Source organism: Mustelus asterias, chromosome 27 (genome assembly GCF_964213995.1).
Source record: "Mustelus asterias chromosome 27, sMusAst1.hap1.1, whole genome shotgun sequence".
NCBI lineage: Eukaryota > Metazoa > Chordata > Chondrichthyes > Carcharhiniformes > Triakidae > Mustelus > Mustelus asterias.
In genome coordinates this window covers 30,050,079-30,070,158 of record NC_135827.1, presented here as the reverse complement: position 1 = coordinate 30,070,158, position 20,080 = coordinate 30,050,079, and the positions used below count along the sequence as shown (strand labels likewise).

The 20,080-nt window shown below is 42.2% G+C and overlaps 2 protein-coding genes across 3 annotated transcripts; one reads left to right on the top strand and one right to left on the bottom strand.

The window, feature by feature from the left end:
• Nucleotides 1–76: 76 nt before the first annotated feature.
• On the bottom strand, nt 77–12,277 carry cryabb (crystallin, alpha B, b). Of its 2 annotated transcripts, none has more exons than XM_078198937.1 (3): nt 10,568–12,277; nt 2,650–2,772; nt 77–470 (listed from the first exon to the last, which is right to left on the bottom strand). In XM_078198937.1, exons 1-3 carry the CDS (start codon nt 10,940–10,942, stop codon nt 267–269), a joined length of 702 nt encoding a protein of 233 aa, XP_078055063.1. In that variant the 5' UTR covers nt 10,943–12,277; the 3' UTR covers nt 77–266. The 2 variants fall into 2 exon arrangements, with proteins under 2 accessions (XP_078055063.1, XP_078055064.1); XM_078198938.1 differs by having other exon boundaries at nt 11,914–12,277.
• A 76-nt stretch (nt 12,278–12,353) lies between these two features.
• hspb2 (heat shock protein, alpha-crystallin-related, b2) lies at nt 12,354–17,327 on the top strand. Its single transcript, XM_078198936.1, has 2 exons — nt 12,354–12,583; nt 15,356–17,327. Exons 1-2 carry the CDS (start codon nt 12,490–12,492, stop codon nt 15,799–15,801), a joined length of 540 nt encoding a protein of 179 aa, XP_078055062.1. The 5' UTR covers nt 12,354–12,489; the 3' UTR covers nt 15,802–17,327.
• The last annotated feature ends 2,753 nt before the right edge of the window (nt 17,328–20,080 follow it).

Below are 20,080 nucleotides of genomic sequence, written 5' to 3'. Positions count from 1 at the left end.
TGTAATTTTGCATTATACTATATGGCATTTTATCAACCAATAAGGACTAAAGCAAAATAAACAGGAACTAAGCAATGGGTTTATTCATATAGTTGACTTTATTTAAATGGAAGTTTCACTAAGGCAGGAAAAGTAAATGTTTATTGCAGGCTAACAGATTTTAAGGAATGTGTGATTATATAGCAATACAAAAATGTTACATTTAAAGCGAAAGGCAATACTTTAATGGCTTGAAGTCAATTCGCACGGAACTGAACAGAAATGATCTACTTCTGCTGAGGTCCAGCGACCGCTGGCTTTTCCTCACGGGAGATAGGCACAGATCGCTCTGGAACATCAGCCACCTTCCTGGGACCAGAGATTGTAAGAACTCCATCTGCCGACAGGGAGCAGGTGATCAGAGTTGGATCAACTCCCGCTGGGATCTTGTACTTCCGGTGGAATTCTCTAGAAACGTAGCCATGTTCATCCTACAGAATAAAAGATTTGACCAAGTGAGTATTCAGAGTGATGGTCAATCAACTCTTCTAAGGAATTTCCAAACAAAAATATTCCATTTTCTCTTTTTGACCATTTGAATATAGACGACAAATAAGCTGCGAGACAACATTCCAGACAATCCAAGTCTCTGAAATTGTGTTTCACATCTATCATTGGTGTCTGAAACTGAACTCAGTACTTCAAAGAACAAAGAACAGTACTGCACAGGAACAGGCCCTTTGGCCCACCAACACTACGCCGATCACGTTGTCCTATCTAGACCAACCACCTGTATCCCTCTATTCCCCGCCTGTTCAAGGGCCATAAAGTGAAAGAATTAAAGTGCCCCCTTTAAGTGAAACTCCTCAGTGGAGTGTCAGAAGTTACCATAAAATTTTGTAATTGTCTAGAAATAATTATTATATATGAATTTATCATGGACTAATGTTTGCAGTATTTAACAATAGGGTAAATATGTGGGATTATGGCGATAGAATGGGATTGATCTCAGTGCAGGCTTGATGAGTTGAATGGCCTCCTTCTGCACTGTAGGGATTCTATGAATGTAATTCCATTTGAGTTTGTGCGGTTTTGATTGGGCTTGGAACTTAGAAAGGGGAAAATTCCAAAAAGTGTGACTCCCTGTCAACGGGATACATATGTTTTGAAACATTTGCAAGTACTCAAATCTGTGCCATTACATTGTCAGAGCTTAAGAACTGGAGGAAAGAGAAAATAAACTCTGGCAACATCACACAATACCGTTCCCAGACTGCATAAATGTGTAGGTCAAATATCACTTTCAACTAAGCGCTTTGGTTTCAATAGAACTTGCTTCAGTGTTGAGATTCCTGAGTGCACAGGCAGTTCACCCCAAAAAACACGGATTATTAGTCCTTACAGCACTGGCTCAACAACTTTTACCAACATAAGAATGGTAATTACACTTTGAAAATAATGAATTGACTATAAAGCACCAAGGAAAACCTTGAAGATGTGAAATATGCTCTATAAATGCAAGTTCCCACAAACCAGAAAGATGATTGCTTTGATGCCCTGTTTGCATTGAGTTAGTTGATCTCAGGGATAGCAGCGCCACAATTTATTTTGGTTAGGGATGGAAAAAGTGGCTCCTGATCCCTAATCCATAATCCCTGTTGGAAGTGTACAACAACGGCCAGTGAACGAAGACTGGGTTGGATGCAGCTGTGATGCCCATAGCAGTCAAACAACCAGCCAATAATCACTGCAGTGGCCCGTGCTTGCACAGTGATCATTCAGGATGAAGTTCAACCATGAAATGTCAGATATTAAGAAAAGGTTTGCCACTCACAGTCACGATTTCTGCTGTTATCTACAGGCCTTGACCATATTACAGTCTTGTAACTGAGTTCCAGGAATGAGTCTATATTTAATTTTGCACGGCCAAGGGCATGTGATGGCTTAGTTCAGCATTAAAGAGTACTGTATTGCTTCGTTTCAGTGGAGGGCAAACATTCCAGTCCTCAATTTAGACTGGCCTCCATTCGGGTATCTGCTGACTTGTTACAGGGAGCCAACTAACTGTATCACAGTGATTGTTTTAGCAGGCATCATACTTCCCCAAGTCAAAAATTGGCTTGTTCAACACCAATATAATTCAATGTTTTTCATGGTGGTTGGGCAAATTGAGAATGTTTTGCAAATGAATAAGAACACTTTAAAGTGTTGATAAAGCACCTGGCATTGCGCCAGCAATAACTGATCTGGCACCAATACAATTCTGAGCAACATCTTCTAACATTGAAGTAAACATGGTTGGTTGGAATTATTTCATCAATTAAAGAGTGCTTTCCACAGATTTGCAAATCCTTCGCTCTTGTGCAAAATTATAGGGCCTGATTTTATTTATGTCCCTCCAAATGATTTTAAAATCTGGCTATAGCTTGGTTTCAAATCTCAGTAAGGAATGAGATCTTTAATCGTCAGCCAATGCAGTTTCAGCTCCTGGCCAAATTAGCGCCTTGTGAAGGAATAGGCATGTTAACTCTTCCCTCACCCAAAATGTGACTCCTATAATTTATACCAGACCAGCAATACTCTGCTAAGCTCTCCCATCTGACAAAACTGACTGCAAACACAGGGCAAGTCTAAGATGGGACAAAAATAAGGCAAAAGGATAAGATGTACCTGACGTTCTTCATGCTGAGCTTGGATTTCAACAAAGTCACCCATGATTTTGACTCGGATTTCTTCAGGAGTGAAGTGTTTAACATCAAGGTGAATTGTAAATTTATCCTTGTCCAGTCTCATCTGCAAGAGATAGAGAGAGCGCATACACTTAGGAAATAATGAATGGCAAATTCCAAAGCTGTTTTCTTGTCATCGATATTAGGAAGGTGATAAAATGATGAACCAGAACTGGGATCATGAATTTCTACAGCTTAACACTAATGGCATTGGTATCTCGTTCAGGGTACTGTACAATACATGATCAGTCAGAGGCCAAAATGTGGTAGGTCAGGGTGCAAACTGGGTCAATTAGTCATTAGCTTTAAGCCTCAACCATTGTAGCTGGAAGAGAATATTATATTATCCTTTGTAACTCGTCACATAATACTATAATTAACAATATGAATACTGCTACTTCCCGGCCAACTTGAAGCAAGACTATCAAAACACTTTAACAATCTTGTGTGAGTGGTCCATGTCCAATAAAACCTACAACATAAGCTTGCAAACACAAACGTTGCACTGATCTCTTTAAAGGCAGTCATAATCCCGTGTCTTAAAATTACTTTCTGTTGAGAATTAGTGTTTTTATTTTCCACGACTAAAATTTTAATATTCTTCCCCATTAGACTGTCTAATGAATGTAGCCCAATCCGTCAGGCAAACCAGCCTCCCATCCATTGACTCTGTCTACACTTCCCGCTGCCTCGGAAAAGCAGCCAGCATAATTAAGGACCCCACGCTCCCTGGACGTTCTCTCTTCCACCTTCTTCCGTCGGGAAAAAGATACAAAAGTCTGAGGTCATGTACAAACCAACTCAAAAACAGCTTCTTCCCCGCTGCTGTCAGCCTTTTGAGTGCATCTACCTCGCATTAAGTTGATCTTTCCCTACACTCTAGCTATGACTGTAACACTACATTCTGCACTCTCTCCCTTCCTTCTCCATGAATGGTATGTTCTGTCTGTATAGCACGCAAGAAACAATACTTGCTAATACATGAGACAATAATAAATCAAATCAAAAATGATATGTTGTGTCTTAGATTCCAGATTTTGAGTGAGCATTTCCAATGTAGAATTTTATGCAATAAAAATGCATAACAGGCATTCAGGCTCAGAAGGAAATCATCTAATGTTGCTGAACTCTATGCTAGAATTCCTAATATGCATTCCTAACGTGTGAAGCACTGCACAGGGAGTGTAAACTTTTAGAATATATTCCATGGGTTAAAGTAAACATCCATTCCTTCCAGCATCAGCACAAGCTATATGCAGGGTGCACTGCAGGAACTTGCCAAGGTTTTTTCAACAGCAACTCCCAACCCTAAAACTTCCAACAGTTACAAGGACAGCAGGTGCATGGGAAAATTATCCCTCCAGTTCCCCTCCAAGTCTGATTTGGGCATTCCATTAGCACCACTGATTAAAATCCTGGAATTTCTAACCTAAAAGCGCTGTGGGACAGATAATATCCGGACTTGGGCTGACAAGTAACATTTGTGCCACACCAATGCCAGGCAATAACTATCACCAATAAGAGAGACTTTAACCATCACCCCTTGACATTCAATGGAATTATCATTGCTGAATACCCCACTGTCAACATCCTGGGGCTGATCATTGACCACAAACTGAACTGGACTAACCATGTAAATACTGTGGCTACAAGACCAGGTCAGAGACGAGGAACCCTGCGGAGTATAACTCACCTCCTGACTACCAAAGCCTGTCCACCATCTACAAGTCACAAGTCAAGAGTATATTGGAGTGAGCTCCACTTGCCTGGATGAGTACAGTTCCAACAACACTCAAGAAGTTTGACACCATCCAGGACAAAGAAACCTGCTTGATTGCTACCCCTTCCACAAATATTCAATCCCTCCACCACCAACAAACAGTGGCAGCTGTGTGTACCATGCAGAAGATGCACTGCAGGAACTCACCAAGGTTCCTTAGGCAGCATCTTCCAAACTCACAAGCACTACCAGCTAGAAGGACAAGAGCAGCAGATATCAGGGAACACCACCACCTGGAAGTTCCCCTCCAAGTCATTCACCATCCTGACTTGCAAATATATTGCCATTTTTTCACTGTCACTGGGTCGAAATCATGGAACTCCCTCCCTAACAGCACTGTGAGTGCACCTACACCTTAGGGACTGCAGCAGTTCAAGAAGGCAGCTCACCACCACCTTCTCCAGGGCAATTACGATGGGCAATAAATGGGGGATTAGCCAGCGAGACCCACAATCTATAAATGAATTAAAAATAATATAGATGGAAGTGGTTCAAAAAGAAGCCCCTCAATTTCTTAAGCGAATCTCGAGATGGTCAATAAATGCTGGCCTTGTGCATGACACCCATAGCCAAGAATGAAACAAAAAGTAAAGGATAACCAAGAGACTGAACCATGAAACAGGGAACTCAGTAAAAAGTAAGGCTATAATTGCAGATAAGTAAAATATAAATTTGAAATAAATTGTAGGATGAACATTTTTATTAATGTGTGATGAAAGTTTGGAATAATTATCAAGCAGGTTAATGGAGATTAAATTGGGGTTGTTCAAAATTCAATTATGTGCTGTTATAACAGCTACACATTTTCTCACTATTCACAGCTGTTTTGACAAGACAGGAACTGCCTAAGAAGGGTTCGGTGAGTTGCTTCAGTGTATCCTGTAGATAGTAAATACTGCAGAGAGTGGTGGGAGGAGTTGATGTTTAAGTTGATGGATGGGGGCGGGGCTGAACAAACAGCAGCTTCAGCCTGGATAGCCCAGTTAGGGAGGGCTAGCGGGGTAAGTTTAAAGTTTATTTATTACTTTATTAAAAGTTTATATATTAGTGTCACAAGTAGGCTTACATTAACGCTGCAATGAAATTACTGTGAAAATCCCCTGGTTGCCACACTCTGGCACCTGTTCGGGTACACTGAGGGAGAGTCAATGCACCTAACCAACATGTCTTTCGGACTGTGGGAGGAAACCAGGCCACCCGGAGGAAACCCATGCAGACACGAGGAGAACATGCAAATTCCACACAGACAGAGACCTAAGCCAGGAATCGAACCCGATTCCTGGCACTATGAGACAGCAGTGCTAACCATTGTGCTACTGTGCTGCCCCTTGTGTGGGATTACAACAACATGATGGGGGGGGGGGCGTCTGGCGAAAGATGCGCTGCCAAAGAGTCGGTGAAGACTCGATGGGCCAAATAGCCTCCTCCTGCACTGCAGGGATTCTATGAGATATGAATTGATTATTCTAGCACTCTCTTGACTTGTGCCTTGCAGGTGGTGGAGAGGCTTTGGGGAGTTGGGAGGTGAGCTGAAGTCATGATTAAGTAACCACACCTGGTGGTTCTGTAGCTGATCCTGCTGAGTTTCTCATCAATGCCAACACCCCAGGTTGCTGATGGTGAAAGATTTGGCCATAGTAATGCCAGCAAGTGATGATGAGAGGTGGAGACAGTCATTGCCTAGCATTTTTAGCATTGTGTGGCACAAAGTTAACTAGTCAGTTACCAACACAAACACTAGGTAATGCAAGAAACTCTCTAACATTATGCATAATAGGGAAGGGTTTTAAAGGCCCCTTTTTTAAAAACCCTGAGCTTTTCTTGTGACAGAGGTTCACAGCAATGATTCCAGACATGTCAAATATATCTGATCTATGGTGCGAGGTGCTAACTCTAGCTGGAGAGTAAGTCTGAGTCAGGGATGGAGAAAGAACATAGTGGCACAGTGGTTAGCATTGCTGCCTCACAGCGCCAGGGATTCAGGTTCACTTCTGGCCTCAGGTGACTGTGCGGAGTTTGCACATTCTCCTCGTGTCTGCATGGGTTTCCTCCGGGTGCTGCGGTTTCCTCCCACATTCCAAAGATGTGCAGGTTAGGTTGATTGGCCATGGTATATTGCCCCTTAGTGTCAGGAGGATTAGCAGGGTAAAAATGTGGGGTTATGGGGATAGGGCCTGGACGGGATTGTTGTCGGTTCAGGCTTGATGGGCCAAATGGCCTCCTTCTGCACTGTAGGGATATGAATAAGAAAAATATGAGAGGGTGAGTTACTCCTGCACACCTACCAATAGCTGGCTGAAGAACAGCTTGGAGAATTCCAACTTTATTGAATTCAAATTATTCAGTTTAAATATTTGGATGATTGAGGGCACAATATTATGATTTCTATTAGCTATAATCTGCTCCATGGAAGTTTGTTGGCCAGTTTTGAATGTCTCCTACTGGAACATTCTTTTCATAAACAACATTCTGGCATGTAAACTCAACCCACGGAGCAAGGGACAAACAAAGTCATCTGAAAAGACAGATTACATTGCACAAAGACAGACATTGTGGGGGAATATTAACTCATTCTGAGGTGAAGCCTTATTCCTACAATTGCACAGAATGTGCTCAGATAATCAAAGGATCAAGTTTTAAATATATTTCCAAACTTTATTTACAACTTAAAGAACGGTAATGTTGTGAAACGATCCACTTTCCTTCCAATCAGTTGGCATCTTGTGTTAAGCCCCCGATACACAATAAATCTTGATTTTCCCAACTCCAACAATGCAACTTGCCATGAATTTGGAATTTTAATACTACTCAAACATGGGGCAGTACGGTGGCATAGTGCTTGGCACTGCTGCCTCACAGCGCCAGGGACCCGGGTTCGATTCCCGGCATGGGTCACTGTCTGTGTAGAGTCGGCATGTTCTCCTTGTGTCTGCATGGGTTTCCCCCGGTGGTCCGGTTTCCTCCCACAGTCCAAAAGATGTGCTGATTAGGTGCATTGGCCATGCTAAATTCTCCCTCAGTGTACCCAGACAGGTGCCAGAGTGTGGCAACTAGGGAATTTTCACAGTAACTTCATTGCCCTATTAATGTAAACCTACTTGTGATACTAATAAAACAAATTTAAATTAAACAACCACCCTTATGAGTGAAATTTTAAATCAATTGCAATGATTTCCAAATGAAATCATTCTTAACGAGCTGACTCAGGGTTTTTTGAAATTGACGCCACCATAAAATGATTTCATTTAGATAAGAAATGTAACAACAGGATTCAAACCTATGCATGTAATGGTCATCCTTACAGCAACAGAGAATTTCTGCTCCTGCTCTAACAAAACCCATTGCGTGCGGGTCCAGAATGTGTAAGGGAGCATCTCTGCTTGTCCATAGTTCTATCATTGGTTTATGCCCAGTGGGCACCTTGGGGTATTCGCAGTTTGTCAATCACAATTATTAATTTGTTATTTAAAATTAAAATTTGGGATAATTTTTTCTGATATTATTTGTCTGGATAGATACATACAATCCAACTGGTATTTTTCATTAATGAATGCAACAAGTGCAATGGTTACATAACTTAATTATTGAATCTCGCAGCAAAGAAGGAGGCCTTTCAGCTCATCTTATCTGTGCTGACCTTTTGGAACAGCTATCCAAGTTAGGTAGCATGGTTCGTGCCGGGAAAATCAAGCTTTAATGTGGGGGTGAAAGGAGCCGGGTGATGCTTGTAGGTGTCCTGGCATCATTGAGCTTCATTAGCTTAGCACAAGATGGGCCACAACAAGAGATTGATTCTTATCCCATTTGCTGGAGCAGGCTTCAAATGTTAGCCAAGTTTGTGCACAGATAGCACTCCAATCGATTGTGCCATTAAGTCCCCCAACACGAGAGCAAATGTCACTGTGTACATACTTTAATATATGCTTTCATGAGTCTGTTTAAGCAGAGTTTTAAACCATTAAGAGGATGCAGATTTGATAACTGGCAAGGAGAAGATAATTGTATTTACTTAGCATGTTGTAATGATTTGGAATGCATTGCTTAAAAGGATGGTGAAAGCAGCCCCAACGGTAAGTTTCAAGAGAGAATGAGATACATGCTCAAAAAGAAAATAATTGATGGGCCATGGAAAAATTGGATAGCTTTTTCAAAACTGTCAGCACCAGGTATAATGAACTGAATGGCCTGTGAGATTCAATGATTCTATATTAGGACGGCATGCGTCTCTCCAGTCTATAATGACACAGCGAATAATCTTGCTGAATCATCAGGGGAACATAATACGGTGGAACCTCGGTTTTACGCGCCCCGATTTAGCACAAAATTGGATATGCCGCAATGACGCGATGGACCCTTTTTTTGCTATTTCCGGTTTAGTGATTTAGCGCGACCCCAATAACATTCGCGATGACATTTTATGGACCCCAACCATCGCGTTACAATGGGGCTGCCCTGTAATTGAACTGCAAAGTCAATCTATTTTCAAGTTGCAGTGGGCTGTTCAAAGTGATACCACCATTGTGATATTAACAATATTGGCCCTGCAATACTAACAGAGAGTGTTGAAAAATACACAGCATTTCAGTCAATGACTAAAAAGGGGGAAAAAAAACAGTTCAACATTTTGATTTGGGATCCCTTGTCAAATCAGTTCTGGCTAAAGGTTTCAACTGTAACATAAAACCTAATTTTTCTCTTTTCAGATGCTGATGAATCCTACTGTGCATTTTTAGCCTTTCCTGTTCCCTTTCAGATTCCAAGGAATCAGAGTTTTTCTTTTTTATTAATATTAGGTCTCTAGGGCATTAAGGAGTTCAGATAAAATAATGCTGAACATCCAAGCATTTGATCCTCATGGGACGCCTGGAGTCTACATGGAAATTCAATGTTCCTACTAATTTTCCTTTATTGCAAGGTGCAGTTGCAAACAGTTCTTGATGTTCCAATTTAGGACTTAGGACCTCTAACAATTTGCGAACAAGCTGTCATTTCATAGAATCCCTACAGTGCAGGAGGAGGCCATTTGGCCCATCGAGTCTGCACTGATAACAATCCCACCCAGGCTCTGTCCCTGTAATCCCACGTATTTAGACTGCTAATCCCGCTGACACAAAGGGACAATTTAACATGGCCAATCCACCAAACTCGCACATCTCTGGAGTGTGGGAGGAAACTGGAGCACCCGGAGGAAACCCACATGGACATGGGGAGAATGTGCAAACTCCACACAGACAATGACCCGAGGCCGGAATTGAACCCTGGTGATGTGAAGCAGCAGTGCTAACCACTCTGCTGCCCATTAACTGTACTAATGAACTATGTTAATTAGTTATAGATTGAGAGAGATGTTCATTATAAGAACATTATAGGAGCATGGATCAGACCCTGCAGCACCCTCCATTACTTAACAAGATCACGGTTAATCCTCAAGCCCAACTCCATTTTCCTCCGACACCCCAACCCACCCCATTCCAATTTATTGATTCCCTTACAGTTCAAAAATCTATCAACCCCAGCCTAAAATGTTCTCATTGACTGAGTATCCATAACCCTCTTGGATGGAGAATTCCAAAGATTCGCAACCCTCTGAGCAAATAAATTTCTCCCTATCTCTGTTCAAAATGGATACCCCCTACCCTGACACAATGCCCCCACATCTCCCTCTTTATTATCAGATATCTGGATACATACATGTTTATTGTCTTCCTCTTTATGGCATATATATATATATATACACAATATATATATTGTACAGAACAATTGGACACATGCATTATTGTTATATAGTAAGAAGTTTAACAACACCAGGTTAAAGTCCAACAGGTTTATTTGGTAGCAAAAGCTGCAAGCTTGTGTGGCTTTTGCTACCAAATAAACCTGTTGGACTTTAACCTGGTGTTGTTAAACTTCTTACTGTGTTTACCCCAGTCCAATGCCGGCATCTCCACATCATTATTGTTATATAACAGACAATACATCCACAGAGTTTGATTTGAGCAGTTAAGCTGCATATTAAACAAACATTTTTGTCAATTAACAAGAAAAGGACAGGACAACTTTAGGAGCACACAGGACATACCTCTGAAAGTCCAGATTGTAGCCAACTTGGCAGCCTGACCAAAGGAGATGGCATTCGCCAGTAGAAGGGGCTAACCATAGATGAGAAGTTGGGGAAGAAGTCAGGATCAAAGTGTTCCCCAAAATGCTGGTCATAGATACGGGGGGGGAAGAGGGAGTTTGACATGAGGGAACGCCGTAGCCATGGAGTCTGAACTGCAATGTCCATCTTCTCTTCCCGGTTAAGGCAGGTGGGTGTAGAATCGGTGTAACTCTGCTCTCTCCACTCCAAGAGCTGCTTGGAGGCTAGTTGGTGCCCGAGCCCTTTATATACACAACAGCACCCAGTCCATTGAACTTTCTGGAAAACTGATGTAAGGCTGATTGACTCTGTCATGTGATTTCATTGTGGAGGGATTTAGTGTTTGGGGAGGATTAAAATTGACACCAGCGGTGGACCAGTCTCGGTGTTGCCGGACAATGCTCTGCTGATCAATCTCTTCCTCTGCTGGCAATGCTTCAGAGTGCCTCAGAAGATGACCTCATGCATTTCAAAAGGAAGCTATTGTATCGAGGAGAATATTATGATGTTTCAGTTTTAATTAATGATAAAAGATTTTCGCTTCTTTTGTCCCTCTGTGTGCGTTGGGTTGAAACGGCGAAGATGGTAATCAGAAGTGGTTCAGTCCATAAATAAACTGCTGGGGATAGGCTTCTGCTGTTAACTGGATGGAAATTTGTAGTTTTTGTGGCAACACTGAACTGTATCATTTCAAACTGCTACATGACTGAATATTTAACAGGGAATAACACGGGACAGGGCCATTCCCTCGCCATCTTTTTTGCCCCTTTCAAAACGCACAAGGCTGGAGGGCAAATAATTGTCCCACAGAAACACACTTCTCCATATTACAGCAGTAGAATAGACCAGCGATTTAAGAAAATGCTGGAATCCTTGCACTGACAATGATGCAGTGTTCATTGCCTTGCCTTTGGAAATAAATTCAGAACTATCCTATGCATTAGGACTGAAGTTACCAGCAGTTTGCAGTATTATATTTTATATATATATATGCGTGTACAATATTAAACTCATACATATAGACTTGTAGATGTAATTATCCGTCACGGAGTAATGATTAATTTCCCAATTTAAAAAGAAAATCATCCATTATATTTCCTTACAAGCGGGAGATTTGAAGAGAAGTTTCACTGACTTTTAAAACAAAGGTTTACACGCCGGTATCAGGAGTTGTGTGGATAGTGGGCACACTAGTCATTTCACTGTCAGTCGGAGACAGAATTTGATTGTATGAAAAAGAGGGCATTAAACAAAATCCGGCACCGCGGACTGTGACAGAAATGTACCTCGGATAATGCTGTTTAAAATATCCATCTGCCAGCCAGCTTAATCCACAGGGGGTCCGGCACGGGAGACTATCTTAAGTAATGTGAGGAGTACTGATTTTCCTTTAGTTTATAGATCCTTGGTAACCAAATATAGTTCAGCCAGTATTCTCCAATCCCTATTTTCCCATGGTACGGTTGTTGGTAATATGGTAACACTTGTACCATCTCATCCTTTAATGCCAATTGTTTTATCTGCCGGGTAGTCCAGGGCTGCTTCTTTCTTTTCTAACGGGACAGAGGAGAAGGTCACCGTCCGAGAAATAATCGGTGTAAATGCCTGGTTCAGGGTGCTGGTGTTGTCCCAGAAGAGAGCTCCTTTCCTATAGGAAGGTTCCCTGCAGCTTCCTCGGTTGCCCTGGTCTATTTCTGTCCCAGTCTGACCCTCCCCTCTCTCCCTTAGGAATGACCTGACAGAAACCATACCAAGGTTCCTGAGACCGAGCGACCAAAGACAAACAGCCTGATCTTCTGTCTGGGTGGCTGGACAGTCGAGTGTCTCGCTGTTCGCCCTCCCTGCACTCCCTAATCCTCACAATGGAAGACAAGACAATCCCACATGCTTATCCCATGAGTGTAGAATACGAGAAAGACACCCCGACCACAATCTACGACCAGAACTTCGGGGAAGGTGAGTTTATCTTGGCTTTTAGCCGCATGGCCATTGCAAACCTACTTGGAAGAAACACACCTCTATTTACTTTCAATAAATTTTGTAGCCAGGCTCAAACCTATCCACCGCTTGTCACTAGTCTGTGCTGACAGGTTGTAACGGGGAGAGTAGAAAAACCAACCGGGGTACATTGATGAAATGTACAATGCGAACATGGCCGGTTTCTCTTGGAAGGAGATTAGAAATCTTGTTATCTTAGTTACAGATGATTTTGTTCCCTATTTAACCCAATTGTGGCACAGTGGTTGGCACTGCTGCCTCACAGCACCAGGGACCCAGGTTCGATTCCCAGCTTGGGTCACTCTTTGTGTGGAGTTTGCACGTTCTCCCCGTGTCTGTGTGGGTTTCCTCCGGTTTCCTCCCACAGTCCAAAGATGTGCTGGTTAGGGTGCATTGGCCACGCTAAATTCTCCCTCAGTGTACCCGAACAGGCACCAGAGTGTGGCGCCTAGGGAATTTTCACAGTAACTTCATCACAGTGTTAATGTAAGTCTACTTGTGAGTAATAAATAAACTTTAACTTTTAATTGTTTGTCCTCCCCCTCCCCCCCCCCCCCCCTTGAAAGTGTTGACTTATGTTGGATGATGATTCAGGGCTGCCAAACCCACCCTCCGGTCCACATTTTGCTTAATCTCCTTGCAAGCCTTCCTTCTGAAGGCGAGCTGGCAAGCTGTGCCCACATGGTTGGCACACATGGTTGTTCAACACTCTTGCTGATAATCTTAGCTGGGCAATTTGAGAGGTGGCATTGAGAGGCCATTTCCTCATTTGGGTGGGGTGGCACATCTGTAGGTATGATGTGGAAATGCCAGCGTTGGGGCTGGTGTGGGCACAACAAGAAGTCTCACAACACCAGGTTGAAGTCCAACAGGTTTATTTGGAATCACTGGGAATTCCAAATTGGAATTCCAAATAAACCTGTTGGACTTTTACCTGGGGTTGTAAGACTTCTTACTGCATCTTTTTTATTCATTCATGGGACATGGGCGTCGCTGGCTGGCCAGCATTTATTGCCCATTCCTAGTTGCCCTTGAGAAGGTGGTGGTGAGCTGCCTTCTTGAATCGCTGCAGTCCAAGTGCTGTGGGTTGAACCACAATGCTGTTAGGGAGGGAATTCCAGGATTTTGACCCAGCGACTGCGAAGGAACAACGATATATTTCCAAGTCAGGTGGTGAGTGGCTGTACGTGACAATTCTGGACTGTTTGTGTACAATTCCGATTTGTACAATTCTGACTGTGTAAACCTGGAATCCTGGGACCTGAAGGCACACACTATTAACCAGAGTGTGTGAGTTTTGAAAGAGGACCAGCGCAGACAAGGTAATAACATTTTAATTAAGAAATGGTGAAATATATTACTCATTGAACAGCAAATGAGATCTTTGGAATATAGAGCCAACATTAATATTAATTATGAATATATAGTATCTGATAATGCTATAGTTACATCAGTGATGGGCAACCTGTGACCTGGGGGGCCATATAACTCCGATCTGGGTTCTGATTGTGGCCCGCGGGCTATGTTGTTGACTGTTGCCCACGCCCAGGGTTGCCACATTTCAGATTTTTTCCTACCAGTGTGACTGAAGTGATTCGCACATAAAGCCAGGGCAAGTGAAGTGAGATGTGTGCTGATCGCTCACAACATTGACTGTGAGAGCCGTGCGTCCAAAGTGTAAATATTTCTTTCATTTTGCTGACGATAATTCTAGTAACATATAAATGATTAAGCATTTTCTATGACTCATTATGAAATATTCCGCGTGTATTAAATGTATTTCGTCTTATTCATGGGTTCATGATTAGTGAAGAAGGCTGTACTAACTTCAAAGACGACTTGTTGTAGCTTAAGGTTACAAAGGATTAATTAAGAAAAATAAATAGATATGTCCCAACAAGGGTCTGACAAAACTGAATACACGACTACTCTCCACTCATCCCTGACTCCAACTCCGAGCCAGGATGCACGTCCTTGCACCTGGTTGGCTTGGCTTCCCACACTGCCACGCCATAGAGTCTGGCCTGAGCAAGTGGCCCTCAGGGATTTGATTTGATTTGATTTATTGTCACATGGATTGGGATACAGTGAAAAGTATTGTTTCTTGCGCGCTATACAGACAAAACATACCGTTCATAGAGTACATATGGGAGAAGGAATATAGTGTTGCAGTTACAGATAGGGTGAAGAGAAAGATCAGCTTAATATATGGTAGGTCTATTCAAAAGTCTGATGGCAACAGGGAAGAAGCTGTTCTTGAGTTGGTTGGTTTCATGATCTCAGACATTTGTATCTTTTTCTCAACAGAAGAAGGTGGAAGGGAGTATGTCCGGGGTGTGTGGGGTCCTTGATTATGCTGGCTGCTTTTCCGAGGCAGCGGGAAGTGTAGATGGAGTCAATGGATGGGAGGTTGGTTTGCGTGATGGACTGGTTCACGACTCTTTGTTGTTTTTTGCAGTCTGGGTCAGAGCAGGAGCCATACCAAGCTGTGATACATCTGGAAAGGATGCTTTCTATGGTGCATCAGTAGAGGTTGTTGAGGATCGCCCCTTAAAGGGGCCATGCTACCACAAAACTCAGTTTCAATCTTGCGACCCACTGAAGTGAAGGAAGACACTCATGCAGCCCACTCACTAGCCTAGGATGCCCATCACTGAGTTACATCTTCTGTTGTATATATTTTGATAACTTATTAACCTATTAAACTATTTATTAATCTACTTTTTTCAGGTTTGTCCCCAGAGGATATTTTAGCTCCTACATTGTACCACGGCTACTATATTAGACCCAGGATCAATAAACAGCTAGATCGAGGCTTTTCAACTATTGAAACAAAGCATCATAAATTTCAGGTATTCCTGGATGTCTGCCAGTTCCTGCCAGATGAGATCTCAGTTCGGACAGTGGACAACCTTCTGGAGGTGTCTGGGAGGCACCTGCAGAAACTGGACAGTCACGGCTTTATCTCCCGGGATTTCACGCGCACCTACATCCTGCCCCTGGACGTGGACCCTCTGCTGATTCGGTCGACCCTGACCCATGATGGTGTCCTGTGCATCGAGGCACAGAGGAAAGGGGATGAGATTCAGCCCATTGTCAACAATGTGAAAATCAATGTGGAATCGCTGCCACCCGTGGCCAAAGGGGCCGGGGCCAACAACAATAAGGATATATAGTTCCTGAAGTAAAGAAAAGAGTGCACTGATCCTCTTTACATGATTGATATTGATAGCAGGCCCTTTGTTGATATATGAGTCTACTCTAGAAAGCAGGGCAAATTATTACAATGAATAGATTGCAAAGCAGGTTAGCTTAAGTTGCAAATAAACCTTTAGAAAACTAATTTTGATAAATGTTGATATCTTCTGCACTTATAAAGCTAGAAACCTAATTAATAATATTTGTCACAAATGAAATCTGAGCAATGTAATGAAGAGCGCGATGCGTTCAGTTTCTTACACTTTGTCCCTCTTCTCTGGAAGACACATATTGGAACATATTTACACAAAGGTGTCCTCAGCTACCGGGATCTGTCTTCACACAATAGGCTATTTAAATGCAGGCTTTCATAACTCAACCTGAACCCAGACTAAAGACCCCCTCTCTCCAACTTACTCCCCGAGCCCTGGCTCCTTTGACAACTGTTGGTTAAATAAGCGCAAAGCAGAGATTGAAACCGGGATCTTGCCTGTTCTCTATAACTGGGTGGCATGATGGCACAGTGGTTAGCACTGCTACCTCACAGCACCAGAGATACGGGTTCAATTTCAGCCTCGAGTGACTGTGCGAAGTTTGCACATTCTCCCCGTGTCTGCGTGGGTTTGCTCCCACAGTCCAACGATGTGACGATTAGGTGGATTGGCCATGCTAAATTGCCCTTTAGTGTCCCAAGATGCATAGGTAAGGGGGCAAATACATAGGGTCACAAGGATCGGGTTTGGGTAAATGTGCTCTGTTGGAAAGTCAGTGCAGACTCGATGGGCAGAATGGCCACCTTCTGCACTGTAGGGATTCTATGATTCTATGAGATCAGGGTGGTCTGATTCTGTAAAGGGAGCTTGCAGACTGGAATCTGCTTGTAAATTCTCAGCTCCAGTTCAGACCAAAATAGTACTGAAATGATTTTTTTTGGTCTATTTATACGCATAACATATTGGGACATCTTTAAATGCACTCACCAGCTGGGAAACCCATAGGATCAAGAGAAACACTTGATTATTACTTATTAGCATCAATGCAGAGTAAAATCAGGTGGGATGCAGTATATTGCACCCAGTTCTGTCAGTATACTGGTAGGATAGGTTAAAATTGCTCCCAGTAATGAATGTTTGATGACGCTCTCAAAACTTTTGGACACAATAGTTTTAATATTTCATATTTTCTTCCAACTAGTTAATGAAGGTTTCTTTTGCACTTGCACCTAGCTTCCAGAGAGACCCAAGCACAGGCGTAAAGTCTTCGTACCCTGGTTATTTAAATCTCCCTTTCTTATATCTAGTTAGTTTTCAGCACAGCCCAATCAAGAAAGAATCTTTGGAAAATTCCAACTTTTTGTACTTGACAATTTTTGTTGTAAATGTGGGTGTTTATGTGAACCTTAAATTGTGATTATTTCACTGTCCACTGATTATTCTTTCTGTTCCACAGTTAAGATTGTACGACAGAGTCGATAGCTAATAAAACGTGCCAAAAATATTATCATTTGCCCTGACTAGATTCAGTTTTTCTTATGTGCCAGAGTTTTTGCTCCTTGACATAAGTTTCTCCCTCCTTCCGTCTTTCTCTAGTTGAGAGCAATCACTCTCGTGGCTCTGACTATGATGGTCTGTAACCAATTGCTAAGAAATGCATGAGACCAGCTTAGGGATGTTTTACTCTTGGACATTCACTTCAACCCCATGGACAAATATGCAGTCATCACTCAATGCCCCTCTCTAATCTGTGTGCTAGATAAGATCTGAAATTGTCAGTCTAATCCTGCATACTGCCACAATCTCGATCTCCAACCTTGGCACCCTAGCCCAAGACCATAAAATATAGGAGAAGAAGTAGGCCATTTGGCCCATTGTGTTTGCACTGCCATTCAATGAGACCATGACTGATCTGATATGATAATCCTTAACTCCACTTTCCCACCTTAGGTCCGATAACCCTTGATTCCCTTACTGATTGAAATTTGTCTATCTCATTTCCAGATTCTCCCAAAAGGGGAAACAACCTCTCAGCATTTACCCTTCCAAGCCCCTTGAGAATCCTATACATCTCAATAAAGTCGCCTCATTCTTCTAAGTTCCAATGAGTACAGACCCAATCTACTCAATCTCTCCTCATTAGAAAATCCCTCCATGTTGCAATATTAACACAAAAAAACAAGCAAAACACTGAAGATGCTGGTACAAAGAATGCTGGAAATACTCAGTAAGTAACTAAGACAGTGTAAGTAGAGAGGGCAGGCAAGAGCTTTCACATATTGACCCTCTAGTTATCCTCTTGTCAGTTGGGTAAGGTTTACAACACTATTAAAATACTCATTTAAAATGTGCGTAAAGCCAACGACTACATGAGCTCTAACTTACTGGAAAAAATAATATTCTGTGTCACTTACAAAACTCCTGCAGCTGTTACAAACATATTTTTGGATCCTAGCTGATGATAAAAAGTTTAATCTAGACGAACTTAATGAGCAGCTGAGGTGCCAGTACGAATCAATGTAACTGGGCCAAGATATCAAAAGCTTGATTCATCAAGTCGATATATATATTTAAAAATAAAACTTTTGGATGAAGGACCGATTACTCAAAGTATAAAACTTAACAGTTTATAAGATTTCACTGAAAGGACAATTTTATTGAAACTTACTAACTTACTAAGATAAAGCAAATAAATTACTAATTGTAAGAGGAAGCACCATCCAGACATTATGACTTTCGCCTCTGTTCGTTAGATATCCGAATGCCCACTTCTTGGGTGGCATGGTGGCGCAGTGATTCACAACACTGCCTCACAGTGCCAGGGACCCGGGTTCGATTCCTGGTTTGGGTCACTGTCTGTGCAGAGTCTGCACGTTCTCCCCGTGTCTGCGTGTGTTTCCTCCGGGTGCTCCGGCTTCCTCCCACAGTCCATAAGACGTGCTGGTTAGTGCTTTGGCCATGCTAAATTCTCCCTCAGTGTACCCGATCTGGAATGTGATGGCTTGGGGACTTTCACAGTATCTTCATTGCAGTGTTAATGTAAGCCGACTTGCGACACAAGTAAATAAACTTTTAAAAAAGCAGCCAGCATAATCAAGGACCCCACGCACCCCTAACATATTCTCTTCCACCTTCTTCCGTCAGGAAAAAGATACAAAAGTCTGAGATCACGGACCAAACAACTCAAGAACAGCTTCTTCCCTGCTGCCATCAGACTTTTGAATGGACCTACCTTATATTAAGCTGATCTTTCTCTACATCCCAGCTATGACTGTAACACTACATTCTGCACCCTCTCCTTTCCTTCTCCCCTACGTACTCTATGAATGTTATGTTTTGTCTGTATAGCACGCGCAAGAAACAATACTTTTCATTGTATCCCAATACATATGACAATAATAAATCAAATCAAAACATTCGTAAAACATCTTAAGACATTTTATTGTGTTGTTACTATATACATAGGCGCAAGCTGTTTTTGTTTAAAACAAACATGGTGTTCCAATGACGTACAATAAATTTGAAATTGGAACCCGCGTCTCTCATGTCATCATCAGAATCTGAAGATTGCCGGATGACGAAGGAAGAATTTTGGGCCGCTCTTGCCTGTCTCCTAGCAACTGATTCCAAGTGACACTAACATAGATTTGGGAACAGGCTGCTCACCCCCTTCCCTCAGCTGTGGCCAATGTAATTCCCAGGAAGAAGAAAAATGAAAGCATTTGCACTAAAATTAAGAAAGGTTTGATGGGTTAGAAAGTGGAAATTGACATGGTCTGAGTAATTGGGAAACTGCAACAGCAATGGCCAGCTTCATTAGATGTTAAGTATCTGAGCATTATTCTGGCCTGACACAGCAGAAGTTGTGCGTCATCAGATTTCAATCATAGTACACGGCTTGTCGGAATGTGATGTGTCAGCCAAATGTTCTACCCCATCGGCCGTATTTTAAGCAACTCCCTCGACCTCATTTCTAAGATTGTATGTTCATCTCTGTAGCATGAGCCTGTTATTGGTCCATAACGGTTGTGAGTCTCATAACATTCGCGGTTATTCGCATATACGCAAAGCAGTTGAGTTTAGACAAATGCGTCAGCAACTTGAGGTGAGGCCTATGCTGGGTTAAAGATGGAAATCCAATAGCCGCTGTCAGAGATGTGTTAAAGTTAAAAAGTTAAAGGTAAAAGATTATTTATTAGTCACAAGTAAGACTTACATTAACACTGCAATGAAGTTACTGTGAAATTCCCCTAGTTGCCATACT

Excerpts from the sequence above, each read along its gene's own strand:
- cryabb (XM_078198937.1), bottom strand. The coding sequence starts at position 10,942 with ATGACAGAGTCAATCAGCCTTACATCAGTTTTCCAGAAAGTTCAATGG. Across the intron at positions 2,773-10,567 it reads TACAATCTGGACTTTCAGAG|ATGAGACTGGACAAGGATAA; the intron begins GTATGTCCTGTG and ends TATCTCTTGCAG. Across the intron at positions 471-2,649 it reads CTCAGCATGAAGAACGTCAG|GATGAACATGGCTACGTTTC; the intron begins GTACATCTTATC and ends TTTATTCTGTAG.
- hspb2 (XM_078198936.1), top strand. The coding sequence starts at position 12,490 with ATGGAAGACAAGACAATCCCACATGCTTATCCCATGAGTGTAGAATAC. Across the intron at positions 12,584-15,355 it reads CGACCAGAACTTCGGGGAAG|GTTTGTCCCCAGAGGATATT; the intron begins GTGAGTTTATCT and ends TACTTTTTTCAG.